Source organism: Rhincodon typus, chromosome 36, assembly GCF_021869965.1.
Source record: "Rhincodon typus isolate 14 chromosome 36, sRhiTyp1.1, whole genome shotgun sequence".
NCBI lineage: Eukaryota > Metazoa > Chordata > Chondrichthyes > Orectolobiformes > Rhincodontidae > Rhincodon > Rhincodon typus.
Genome location: NC_063367.1, coordinates 314,761 through 328,961, shown reverse-complemented (window position 1 = coordinate 328,961; position 14,201 = coordinate 314,761). Strand labels below are relative to the sequence as shown.

At 43.0% G+C, this 14,201-nt stretch overlaps 1 protein-coding gene across 1 annotated transcript in view; it reads right to left on the bottom strand.

Annotated features, from left to right (window-relative positions):
- herc1 (HECT and RLD domain containing E3 ubiquitin protein ligase family member 1) overlaps positions 1-14,201 on the bottom strand; it is a 333,814-nt gene that overhangs the window by 188,620 nt on the left and 130,993 nt on the right. The window contains exons 32-35 of the mRNA XM_048617017.1: positions 6,533-6,639; positions 3,480-3,590; positions 1,605-1,781; positions 1,207-1,446 (exon numbers count right to left, since the gene is read on the bottom strand). Of these exons, the coding sequence (XP_048472974.1) occupies positions 1,207-1,446; positions 1,605-1,781; positions 3,480-3,590; positions 6,533-6,639 (635 nt within the window). The remainder of the gene's footprint in view (positions 1-1,206; positions 1,447-1,604; positions 1,782-3,479; positions 3,591-6,532; positions 6,640-14,201) is intronic.

The following is a 14,201-nucleotide window of genomic DNA, read 5'->3' as shown; positions in this document are numbered from 1 at the left end:
GAGATGCCAAAGAGCTGCTTTTTCAAGGCTAAACCTTGAACCAGGGCATTATTGGTTAGGCAGTTTAAAAGCAACTCTATTAAGATACATCATCAACACAGTCATGACCTGAGGGTGAGATGATTTGTAGAAGTACGCCTTTCTGATGATAATCATATGTATGAAAGTCAAAGGTGCTAACTGTTGTCAGACAGACTCCTGACCTACTCTGCATGAATAAAGAACAGCATGTTTTAGAACTGTGTAAACAGAAAGTGCCACTTTGTGTGAGGAGTGATGTCAATATATTGAGGAAAGACTTCTCTTTGCTGTATCAATATGTAATTTGCAATATATAATTAAAGTTACAGTAAAACCTATGAACAGTGAAATCTTATTGATAATCATTCAGTAAAATTAATTAGAGATAGTAGGAACTGCATCTTCTATCCACCTCCCCCCCCCCTCCCTATTTATTTCAGAACACCCTTCCCCTCCCCCATTTCTGATGAAGGGTCTAGGCCCGAAACTTCAGCCTTTCTGCTCCTATGATGCTGCTTGGCCTGCTGTGTTCATCCAGGTCTACACCTTGTTATTTGAGTAAAATTAATTATGTTGGTTTATGGCCTCCCCCAGGTGGTTCATAACAGTCCTAGAAAACTCAGTCCTTGTTCTTTGTTTACATCCTAATTCTCAACTCAACAGTCTTTATCTTTAAAAATATTACACTTGAAAATAAATGTTCGTGTTAATTGGTCATTCATTGCCAAGGGAACTAAGAAAGCCCAGGAATGCATTAACACTCAGAACTGAGGGATAACCAAGGACTTGTCTTAATGCTAACCCTTCAACATAAACACATTTCATCTGCTCTATTATCGACGCACATCATTAAAAATAAGACTTTCATTCAGCCAGAACAGGTAATAAGGAATGTCCTGCATTTCTCAAGTTTAAACTGAGCTCCTTTTGTGTAAGAAGAGTTTTTAATTTTCCTGAATAAGCACCTGCAAAAAAATGAAATCCTAGAAATGAACCAACTGATGTATACTTGATGAAGTATATATGATGTATCAATTACAACAGGCTAAGAAGACCTACGTAACCTGATAGCCTTTTTTTAAATCAAAGACATCCACCTTGGCATATTGTGGATATTGCAGAGTTTCTACTTTGAACTGGTTTGATAGAATGGGGTTTACAAACAGAATATTTAGATTAGTTCACCTCTCCATTTTTCCCAAATGAGATGGTCCTGGCCTCCATATCCAACACACATGTTATGTAGTCTCCTTGTGTAAAGCTGAAGAGGGTGAGTGTCTGCTCCCCATTGTGGTACAGATTACCACTGTAAGCCCTGTACAGCCACATGTCTGAGGTAGTCCGATGGTTGAAATCATGCACAGGCCAGCGAGATACTCCCACACAGGTACCTTCATTACCTCTATTTTCTTTTACTATATAGAACTAGAAAACAAATTTTAAAAGTACTTGTATGATATTCTTCAAATATACAGAAGAAAAAGACAATGTCAAACTGGATCACTTTAAAATGGGGACTTGATTCAAAGTCATTGATCTTTATTAAGATATTTTAAATATTTTGCATTTAATTTTTAATATACCTTCCACTGATAACATCCAGAAGCAATTCCAGTTGATGCTAAACCATAGCCCTTGCCACCACTACCATGAGTCAGAACTTGCCCACTCTCCACCACACAACACTGGGTTTTCTCAGGATCAAATGATACTTCCTGGATAGGAAGATTTTCATCTTCTTCCTCGACTTCACCCTGCTTCTAGTTTAGTTGCAAAAAGAAATAATAAAACACGTTTTCCAAAGTGAATTATACTTACACATCCAACAGAACTTCAACATACAATTTTTTAAAAAAAAAGGAAAAGTCCAAGGACGTGCAGAGTAGGTGGACTGGCCTTGCTAAATTGCCCATAGTTAGGTGGACTAGCCATGGGAAATGCTGGGTTACAGGGATAGAGTACAGAGACAGGTCTGGGTAGACTGCTCTTCAGAAGGTTGGTGTGGACATGATGGACTGAATGGGCTCATTCCACACCATAAGGATTCTAACAGTTTTGCATAATTCAAGCCATACCAATGTGTAGGACAGACAGCAGAAGGGCAACAGTTAAATCCTTAAATGGGCAACATGACTCCAACCCACCTCAAGTGTGTTGACTTCCAGTTAACTGTGGCTGTATGGGACGAGATGAGCACAGTGATGTCAAGAAGCACTCAAGTCATAACAATTTGGATTGAATGGCAGGAAACCGAACTTCGCAGGCCTATGGAAGTCTGGCTTAGCAGTAAAAAAAGAGTCAAGAACAATCTCCCACTTTCTTCACTCTGATCCTTCTCATAGTCTCCTCAACTTTTGTGCAAAGAACCTTTTATGGCCTTAAGAGGTGTATTTTGTCCTGGTCTTTTTTTGAAGAAAGGTTTTGAGACAGATGTGACGAGTCGTCTCTTCCAAGCTAATACAGTAAACAGCTTGCGAAGCTGGACGTTTTTTTAAAGTTAGAACAATAGATGCAACACGAGTGGGTGGAGTCAGACTCCTGAAGAACCAGGATTTTAGTTTAGCTTTCAGTTATTTGGGTTTTGAGGTTGGTTGGGGAAACTGTTTCATCTTTTTCAGCTACAGAATAAGGCTGGGGTTCTCTCTCTCTCCAAGAATTTTCTCTTTGTGCTCTTTTCTCCTGGACTGGAGAAGCTTTGCATGTGAGACAATCAATTTTACTGAATTTGCCTTTGCCAAGGATGTGATTATTTGATGTTACTATATTGGAACAATTACTGTTTAATAGTTAAATAATTGACTATTCTTAGATTATTTAACTATTAAAGTTTACCAAATAGAGTTAAAGTTATACCAATTCTTCTTTCTGCTGTTTGTAGTTTAACCGAGTATAAGAATAAAATCGTTTTACTTAAAGCATAGTAGCATGACTAATCAAATCACATCTGGGACACAGCACCTTACACTTGCCTTTAAATGAGATAAAAGTTAGGTTCAAGGCTATCTCCTTGATATAATTTGAAGGGAATTTGATTTGGTCCATAACATAGCCACAGATGATTCATTTTTCCTGTTGGGTCCATGTGCCTCAGAGGAATGTATATCTGTTGTGGACCAGGCAGTACTTCAAATACTTGGCATTACCTAACTAGCATTAAATCTTTTAGTGCATTTTCCAAATTCACAATAGCCTCTAACTTGCTCTGATTCACAAGTGTATAATCTTAGCCATGTATTGTAATGATCAGTCGTTCAGCCTTGGCTCTCTTGCATGAGCTAACCATTTCGCCTCTTTCCATTCTTTGTCTGTTCCCCGTAATTACTTGATTAATGCTCCCCTAATTATCTTTGAATTTATTCTCATTTTGAACTTTAGTCTCAGTTTATGCTATCCTTTAATTTGTTAGCCTAAAAGGAAAGGACCACATTTTCCTTCAAATAATGCACACAACACGGTACCTGCAATTTAATTTCTTGCTCTTTCTCCTTTGCTTGAATCATATGTTTTGCCTGAGCAATTGGTGCCTCCCACATGCAATCAGAGATGAGCAAGAAAAGATGTTCCACAACCTAGAAACGTAAAATAAACTAGACAGAACACATTGACAGCAAACACTGGCTGAAATTTCTCTCATCCAGCAGACTGAATGGGGTTTCCTATTCTTGTGCACTGATATATTACAAGACATTAAATCAGACCGCTTAAAGTACAAGGGAGTTTATGATCATTCATTACTAGAAGTGTTGTCACTTGTAAACAGATGTATTTAGTGTCATGAAAACTGAAAGAACTGGAGATGTTGTAAATCAGAAACAAAAACAGAAATTGCTGGAAAAGCTCAGCAGGTCTGGCAGCATCTGAGGAGAGAAATTAATTGACATTTCGGGTTGAGTGACCTTTCCTCCGAACCGATGTTAGCTCGGAAAATGTCAGTTTACAAGCAGAAGATAGGGTCGGGGGGGAAGGGGGTAAGGAGTTAAACAACAGGTGGAGATGCAGCCCAAACAGAGTGAAGAACAGTTGGGCAGACAAAGCAGTAGATAGCAATCTGGCTAGGAGTGTGAATAACTATTAATGGGGACTGTTAGTGACTAACATTGGGATGTGGGTAAAAGCAGAGTATGTATTAAGAAAGGCCTGGGGTTTGGAGGGGGGGTGGTGGTTGAGGTAAGGACATGGGAGAGCTCAAGCCCTAATGTTTTTCAACTCGATGTTGAGCCCAGAAGGCTGTAGGATCCCCAAGTGGAAAATGAGGTGCTGTTTTTCCAGCTAACACTGAGCTTCGCTGCAGTATTGCAACAAGCCTAAGACAGAGATAACAAGGTGTAGAGCTGGATGAACACAGCAGGCCAAGCAGCATCAGAGGAGCAGGAAAGCTGACATTTCAGGCCTAGACCCTTCTTCAGAAATGGGGGACAGGAAGGGGGTTCTGAAATAAATAGAGAGAGAGAGGGGGAGGTGGATAGAAGATGGATACAGGAGTAGATAGATGGCGAGGAGACAGACAGGCCAAAGAGGCAGGGATGGAGCCAGTAAAGGTGAGTGTAGGTGGGGAGCTAGGGAGGGGATAGGTCAGTCCAGGGGGCAGGATGAAGCTCGTAGGTACGAGATGGGGGTGCGGCTTGAGGTGGGAGGAGGGGATAGGTAGGAGGGGGGACAGGTTAGGGAGGCGGGGACAAGCTGAGCTGGTTTTGGGATGCGGTAGGGGGAGGGGAGATTTTGAAGCTTGTGAAGTCCACATTGATACCATTGGGCTGCAGGGTTCCCAAGCGGAATATGACGTGCTGTTCCTGGGGCTGACCTATCCCCTCACTCACTCCCCGCCTACACTCACCTTTACTGGCTCCATCCCCGCCTCTTTGACCTGTCTGTCTCCTCCCCACCTATCTTCTCCTCTATCCATCTTCTATCCACCTCCCCCTCTCTCCCTATTTATTTCAGAACCCCCTTCCCCTCCCCCATTTCTGAAGGAGGGTCTAGGCCCGAAACGTCAACTTTCTTGCTCCTCTGATGCTGCTTGGCCTGCTGTGTTCATCCAGCTCTACACCTTGTTATCTCAGATGCTCCAGCATCTGCAGTTCCTACTATCCCTAAGACAGAGATGTTAGCCAAAGAACAGCGTGGTGTATTGAAGTCGCAGGCAACTGGAAGCTCAGGGTCTTTTTTGCAGGCAAAACATAGGTGTTCTGTGAAGTGGTCTCCCAATCTACACTTCATTTTCCCAAAGTAAAGGGGATCACATTGTTAGCAGCAAATGCAGTAGACTAGATTGTGTGAAGCGCAGGTAAAGCTCTGCTTCACCCAGATGGTGTGTTTGGGCCCTTGGATACTGAAGAGGGAGGAAGTAAACAGACAGGTGTTACACTTTCTGCTGTTGCAGGGGAAGGTGCTGTGTGGCTGCGGGGGGAGCTGTTGGGTGTGAAGGAAGAATGAACCAGGGAATCCTGGAGGGAATGGTCCCTGCAGAAGGCTGACAATGGAGGGGGGACAATGTGTGTCTAGTGGAACCCCGATTTCTCTCCACAGATGCTGCCAGACCTGCTGAGCTTTTCCAGAAATTTGTTTGTTTTTTCTGCTGGAAACCTGGCTGGATAGATCCCAAGTTTCATTTTTGTGATTGCTAATCAGTTACTGAACATATTCGCAAAGTAGCTGCTCGAGTATTTCTAATGAAAGAACATCAAAATTTATCACACATATTTGGAAAAAAAAAGCTGTTTTACATTTTATAAGAATTGCTTGAGAGAATCTTAGTACAAATGTCAGCAATAAAGATTCAACCCTTTTTCACTGAGCAATCCTATAAATACTCGGTCAAATGTTAGTGACAGGTCATCCTGCTTCCACTTTAAAGCCCATTATTCAGTTGGAATAGCTATATTTGTTTTCTTTCCAGCAAACATCTGCATTCACTCGATGCTGGTTTCTGTCATTAATGTCGCTTAAACAAATGGCTGATATAGCTCACTTATCTTTACAAGACTCTGTTAAACTCCTGTTCTATAGCCTTCTGTTTCTGGAGCTTCTCAGATCTTCTTTCTCCTACCCTGTCTATTCTGGAGACTGCTACACTGCACTGCTGTCTGGTACAGGTCTTTTCGCCTCGAAAGAAACCCACACACAAACACACTGAAAGAAACGTTCACATTGACTGAACTTCTGGACTGTTCTCTCTCTCTGTAGGCAAACTGCATCTTTCTCATTTTTACTGCATCATAGTATATCGCATTCCAGTCCTATACTTTTAAAAGTAAACATTTCAAATTTCACCTCAAGGATTTGTTAACGAACTTCATCTAAAAATATGCAAATAAACTGCAGACAACCTGAACTCCATACTCAATTTAAAATGAAACTAAAATATCCTCAACATGCATAATATAGAAATACAAATCAAACATAAAGGAATACATGGTTCTATTCACAACCCAAGTTTCTGAATAATAATACTGCAAACCTTCACTACATTAACACATATATAGTTATTGCTAAAAATGAACTTCTTATTTACCTGTGTCATTTGATCATCATCTACACTTGATTCACAGGCAGGTAATACTGCTTCCAGAACATGAAGAGCAAGCAGCCTCGTTCTCAGATTCCCAACCAGCGGTACACCTGTCCGACAAAAAAGAACACACAATCTGTTCGGTATCCCTGTAGAGCATAATCATTGGTTATCCTTGAAAAAAAGCATCAATTTCAACATCAATCAGCATCAGAAAGAGGAGATAAAAACCAAAAGAACAACTGATGCTGTAAATCAGAAACAAAAAAACAGAAATTGCAGGAAAAGCTCAGCATGTCTGGCACCATCTGGGTAGAGAAATCAGGATTAACATTTCAAATCGAGTGACCCTTCCTTAAACTCTTTTTTTGGCATCATCAGAACAGATGCGACGGAGGCAGAGGAACTGGGAGAATGAAATAGAGTCTTTGCAGGAAGCAGGGTGCGAGGATGTTTGGTCAAGGTAACTGTGGGAGTCAGCTGGTTTATAGTAGCCATGGTTAACCATGGTTTCTCAGCACAGATGCTGCCAGACCTGCTGAGCTTTTTCAGCAATTTCCGTTTTTGCTTTAGAAATAGAAGAAAACAGCAGATTACTTGCATGGCTCAAGAGTTGGTGCAGGAGGGAGGGTTTTAGGTTCTTGGATCACTCCAGGGCATTTCTGGGCATGGTAGGACTTTTACAAGCTTGACGGTCTGCTCCGCAACCAGAATGGGACCAACATCCTTGTGGACGAGTTTGTTATTGCTGTTTAAATTAGTCCAGCAGGGGCAGAGGACAGTGTGTCAGTTCAACAGAGGCAAGCATACCTTACAAAAGGAATCTGGATAAGGGAGTTCGGACATGTTGAGCCTCAAGGGAGAAAGGCGAAGATAGATGGCCTCTACTTTAATGCTAAGAGTATCACGGATAAGACAAACGAGTTATGGGCAAGGATTGACATGTGCTGTTGCCAGAGACATGGTTGAGGGAAGGACTAGATTGGAAACTTAACATTCCAAAGTACAGGATCTTCAGGCAGGACAGGAGAGGATTAGGGTTAGGGTGCAAAAGGAGTAACTGCAGTAAGGAAGGACAATATTTTGGAGGGGTCACCAAATGAGGCTTTTTGGGTAGAGCTTAGGAATAAAAAGGAGGTAGTCACAATGTCAAAAGTGTATTACAGGCCTCCAAACATTCAGTGGGCAATTGAAGAGGAGTCAATTCACTAAGGTGTGCAAAATAATAGAGTGATTACGTTAGGAGATTTCAACTTTCTCAATATTAATTGGAATAATCATAGTACAAAAGGGGTTAGAGAGGGCAGACTTCTGGAAATGTATTCAGGAGACTTCTTTATGTCAGTATGTAGAAGGTCGTACCAGGTAAAATGTGGTGCTGGACCGAGTTCTGACTAAGCCGGACAGGTGTTCAAAGTGGCAGTGGTGAAGCGTTCTAGTGACAGCGATCACAACACTATACGTTTTAAGTTTGGTTGGAAAGGGAAAAAGACAGACAGTCTGCAAAAAAAGAAAGTTCAGACTGGGGGAAGGCAAATTTTATTAAAGTACGGCAGGATCTGGCCAAATTATACCTGGAAGCAGCTACTTGTAGCTAGATCAACAGCAGAATAGTGGGAGGTGTTCAAAAAGGAATTGGGGAGAGTACAGGCTCAACATGTTCCCTTTAGAGTGAAGCATAGAAACAACTAGTCCAAAGAACCCTGGATGTCTCAGAACATCCAGGATTGGATAAAAAAAGGAAAGGAGGGGCATATATCAAGCACAAAGGGAGCAAAACAATGGAGGCCAAAGAGGAGCATAGAGTGTGCTGGAGGAAATTTAATAAAACACTTTGATCTACTATGAGGGGACATGAGAAACACTGGCAGGAAAGATTAGGAAGAATCCCAAGATAACCTACAAGTCCATCCTAGGATTCAGAGTGAGATTGTCAATTGGATAAAAAATTGGCTTATTGGCAGGAGACAGAATTATGGTGGAGAGTTCTTTTTCGGACTGGAAGTCTGGGACCAGCAGTGTTGGACAGGGATCTTCTGTTTGTCCTTTATACAAGTGATTTAGATGAGAATACAGAAGGGATGGGCAGTAGGATTAGTAGTATAATGGACAGTAAATAAGGTTATCTAAAATTCAAAGAGATCTTGATCAATTGGGTCAACGGGCTGAAGAGTGGCAGATGGAGTTTAATTTGGATAAATGCGAGAAAAATGGATTTTGGTGAAACAAACAAAAGCAGAACTTGTACAATGAAAAATACAGCCTGGGTAGTGTTGTACAACAGAGACCTAGGGGTTCAGGTACATAATTCTCTCAAGTTTGCATCACAAACAGATATGGTGGTTAAGATGATGTTCAGCACGCTTGCCTTCATTGCTCAGACCTCTGGGTAGAGGAGTTGGGACCTTATGTTGAGGTTGGACAGGACATTGGTCAGGCCTTTCAGGAGTACAGCATCCCGTTCTGGGCGCCCTATTATTAAATTGGAGAGGGTTCAAAAGAGATTTACCAGGATGTTGCTGGGAATGGAGGATTTGAGTTATGGGGAGAAGCTGGATAGGTTAGGACGTTTTCACTGGAGAATAGAAGGTTGACGAGTGACCTTATAGAGGTTTATAAGGTCATGGGGGTATAGGTAACTTTACTGGCAGGTGTCTTTTCCCGAGGGTGGGGCATTTCAAGGTCAGGGGCATATTTTTAACGTGACAGAAGAAAGATTTTAAAAACACACGAGGTGAGTTCCATTTTAAACACAGGGTGGTTCCTATGTGGAATGAATTTCCAGAAGAAGTGGGAGATGCAAGTACTATTTCTACGTTTAAAAGACATTTAGATAAGTACATGACTAAGAAATATTTGGAGGGATATGGGCTAAGTACAGGCAGATGGGACTAGTTTAGCTTGCAATTATGGTCAGCATGAGCTAAAGGGTCTGTTTTCATGCTGCATAACTCTGACTCTACATCAAAGGGAAGAGAATAACCAGGGAAGGAGTAGGGTTCATTCCGGAGTAAAGGGAGGTGGAGGACATTGGTACAGAGTCAAACAAAAACTTCACAACTGTTTTCGCTCTGGAAGTGGAGGATATAGGTACACAATTCAGGAAGAGGGACTGTGAGGTTCTTGAGTATTGTGACATTGGGAGTGAGGAAGTATTGGAGGTTTTAAAGGTTTAAAAATGGACAAATAACCAGTTCTAGATGAGTTGTATCCAAGGCTGCAGTGGGAGATGAGGGAGGAAATCAGAGGTTCTGGCCCAAAATTCTAACTGGTCTCTGGCCACTGAGGAGTTGCCACAAGGCTATAGAGAACAACTAACGTTTCCACCTTTCAAGAAGGGTGGTAAAGATAAACCAGGGAGCACTCAAATCTCACACCATGGAAAGGAAACTTTGAGAAAATTCTAAAGGACAGAATTAATCTCTGTTTAGAGAAATAAGGCTTGATCAGGGATAGTCAGAGTGACTTTGTCAGACGGTGGTCACGCTTAACAAATCTGGCTGAAATTTTTTAAGACGTGACCAAATGTGTAAATGAGGACAGTACAGTTGATGAGTTCATATGCATTTCAGCAAAACTTTGACAAGGTCCTACATGAGAGACAGATAAACGCAAAAGCAGATGGGATCTCGGGTAACTTGGCAAGTTAGCTTCAAAACTGGCTGAGTAGCAACAGAAGAGGGTGGTGGTAGAATGTAGATGAGAACATTTGAGGTGGTGGTGGCGGGGGGGGAAGGGTGGCGTGGTTAAGTAAGTAACAGGGTGGCATGGTGGCTCAGTGGCTAGCACTGCAGCCTCACAGTGCCTGGGACCCTGGTTCAAATCTAGTTTTGGGTGACTGTGTGGAGCTTTCCCTGTGTCTGTGTAGGTTTCCACCAGGTGCTTTGGTTTCCTCCCAAGTCCAAAGACGTGAAGGTTAGGCGATTTGGCCATGCTAAATTGCCCATCGTGTCCAAGGATGTGCAAACTAGGTGGATTAACCATGGTAAATTAACCATGGTAAATTAACCATGGTAAATGCACGGTTACAGAGACAGTGTGGAGGGCTGGGTCTGGATGGGATGCTGTTCGGAAGGTCAGTGCCGTTTCAATGGGCCGAATGGCTCTTTCCATAATGTCAGGATGTTATGATTCTAAGTTAGTTGGCAGAAGATAGGAAGCTTGGCAGAATGGTTGACAGTGAGGAACGCAGTCTTAAGTTACAGTAATATATAAACAGATTAGTTAAATGGAATTTAACCCTGATAATTGAGAGGTGATATACTTTGAAAAAAGGAACAAATCAAGCGAAAACTCAATAAATGGCAGGACAGTTGAAAGCTCAAAAGGTACAGAGGGATCTTGAGTATTTGTCCACAAATCCTTCAGATGGCAAGGCAGGTTTATAGGTTAGTGAAGAATGCATATGGGACACTTGCCTTTATCTGTTGTGGCATAGATTATAACAGCAGGAGGTTATGTTGGTGTTGTACAGAAGTTTAATAAGACCACAGCTGGAGAACTTTGTGCAGTTCTAGTGTCCACACCACTGGAAGAATGTTAATGGACTGAGGTGGTTGCAGAGGAGATTTACCAGGATGTTGCCTGGGGTGGAGGACTTCAGAAGAGAGGCTGGATAAGCTAAGATCCTTTTCTGCGCCAAAGAAAACATTGAAGGAGAGCTAACAGAGGTGTAAAACATTGAGGGGCATGTCCAAGAAAGACCGAAAGAAGCTGTTTCCCTTTGTCAAAGGGTCATTGACAAGGGAACATAATTTTAAAATTGGAGGTTTAAATGGGAAAATGCTTTCACACAGAGTGATGGGGGTCTGGAGTGCACTGCCTGGGAGGGTAGTTGAGGGAGATTACCTCACAACCTTTAACAAGTACTTGATGAGCATTTCCAAGCATCATAATATTCAAGACAACAGCCTCATTCTGTAAAGTGAGACTGCATAGATTGATGTAGCAAAATTGGAAATTGCTGGGAAAACTCCAATTTTCAATTTTGTTTCTGATTCCCAGCATCTGCATTCTTTGGTTTTAGTATTTTGTGGTACAGACTTGATGGGTCAAAAGGCCTCTTCTGTCTTGTATGATTCTTTGAGACTTTGCTATGTTGAGAAAAACATTCATTCTTAAAGAAATATTTACCACATTAAAATTCCTTCACTTTAATGGAGCCAAACAGTTATTGCAACAAACAATTGAATTCATAGTCAACAAAGATTTAAAATCATACGCACCCATCAATTGAACAGTTCAATAAAACACTTTCAAATAATGGATACCCTGCCTCATGCAAGGGGTGAGTTGAGAACGTGGGACCTTCATGGTGACCTCAGCTGGTACAGGAAATGAACTTATACTGTTGGTGTCACTCTGCAGTCATCTTGCCAACTGAGCTAACTTGCCAGTTCAACAAAACACTTTCAAACAATGGATACCAGGACTTCATGAAATCCTTGAGCGTGTAGAACTGAATATCTTGCTTGATTTTTGAAGTTACTGGTGAATGCAATCAATTTCAACAGACTTCCAGAAATATTTACTTATTTCTTACAGAATAGGATTCTTTTCTCAGTACATTCAGCAATTTGACAACTGGAGTAAAAAACTAGACAGAGCAAAACAGAGATACCAGTCCAGAAGCTTCCCAAAAAATCACTTTGCTACTGTCAAAACCCAGTTCCGTCCCTTTATTTCCTTCATAATCAACATTCCCTCTGTCTAGCTTGTTAACACTAAATTAACGTCCAACCAGCTGCAAACTCTGAGCATAACAATCACTCAGTGCTGATTTTTCTACAGTCTTCTTAGATCAGTCATTAAGTTTCATTACTTTCCAGGCCAGTTCCTGACGCATAAAAACTACCTTGGTTCTGTCCTCCTTTAAAACAAGCAGCTGTTGAAAGTTCACTTCCTAACTTCAACTCTCAGATCTCAACATTATGCAACTACACAAGCATAACTAATAAACATGGATGCACAACGGTAACAGTTTTGACAATCCTAAAAGGCATCTGACCCCTCAGCAAGAGTGCCTTACCTCTCCAAAATGGCAACTTTCTGTTCTGAGGAAGGGTCACCGGACCTGAAATGTTAACTTTGTTTTTTCCTTCACAGATGCTGCCAGATCTGCTGAGCTTTTCCAGCAAATTTGTTTTTGTAAGGGGACATCTTACTTCTCCAGAAGGGTACCTTTGCTACCCAAACAAATCCAAAGTTCAGAAGTGATCTTACATGATCTAATCTGCACATTTCATGTTTCAGACACCTACTTCACCTAAATCATACAGGAGCAAGAGGCAACAAGGTGCAGGGCTGGACGAACACAGCAGGCCAAGCAGCATCATAGGAGCAGAGAGGCTGACGTTTCGGGCCGAGACCCTTCATTAGAAAAGGGGGAGGGGAAGGGGGTTCCGAAATAAATAGGGAGAGAGTGGGAGGCGGATAGAAGAGGGATAGAGGAGAGGATAGGTGGAGAGGAAACAAACAGGTCGAAGAGGCAGGGATGGAGCCAGTAAAGGTGAGTGTAGGTAGGGAGTTAGGAAGGGGATAGGTCAGTCCAGGGAGGACGGACAGGTCAAGGGGGCGGGATGAGGTTGGTCGGTAGGAGATGGAGGTGCGGCTTGAGGTGGGAGGAGGGGATAGGTGGGAGGAAGAACAGGTCAGGGAGGCAGGGACGAGCTGGACTGGTTTTGGGATGCGGTAGGGGGAGGGGAGCATTTCAAGCCCACCGACTCCCACAGCCCTCTCTGTCTCCATATCGGGCAACCACGTAGAAACCGATATCCATTTCAAGCCCACCGACTCCCACAGCTACCTAGAATACTCCTCCTCCCACCCACCTTCCTGCAAAAATGCTATCCCCTATTCTCAATTCCTTCGCCTCCGCCGCATCTGCTCCCAGAATGAGGCATTCCACTCCCGTACATCTCAGTTGTCCTCGTTTTTCAAGGACCGTAACTTCCCCCCCCTCGGTGGTCGAGAACACCCTCAACCGTGTCTCCCACATCTCCCGCACCTCATCCCTCACACCCCGTCCACGCAATAAGAACCAAAAAAGAATCCCCCTTGTCCTCACGTACCACCCCACCAACCTCCGGATCCAACGCATCATCCTCCGACACTTCCGCCATTTGCAATCCGACCCCACCACCAAAGACATCTTTCCCTCCCCACCCTTATCTGCTTTCCGGAGGGACAACTCTCTCCGTGACTCCCTTGTCCGCTCCACACTTCCCTCCAGCTCCACCACACCCAGCACTTTTCCCTGCAACCGCAGGAAGTGCTACACCTGCCCCCATACCTCCTCCCTCACCCCCATCCCAGGCCCCAAGAAGACTTTCCACATCAAGCAGATGTTCACCTGCACATCTGCCAATGTGGTATACTGCATCCGCTGTACCCGGTGTGGCTTCCTCTACATCGGGGAAACCAAGCGGAGACTCGGGGACCGCTTTGCAGAACACCTACGCTCGGTTCGCAATAAACAACTGCACCTCCCAGTCGCGAACCATTTCAACTCCCCCTCCCATTCCTCAGACGACATGTCCATCCTGGGCCTCCTGCAGTGCCACAACGATGCCACCCGAAGGTTGCAGGAACAGCAACTCATATTCCGCTTGGGAACCCTGCAGCCCAATGGTATCAATGTGGATTTCACAAGTTTCAAAATCTCCCCTCCCCC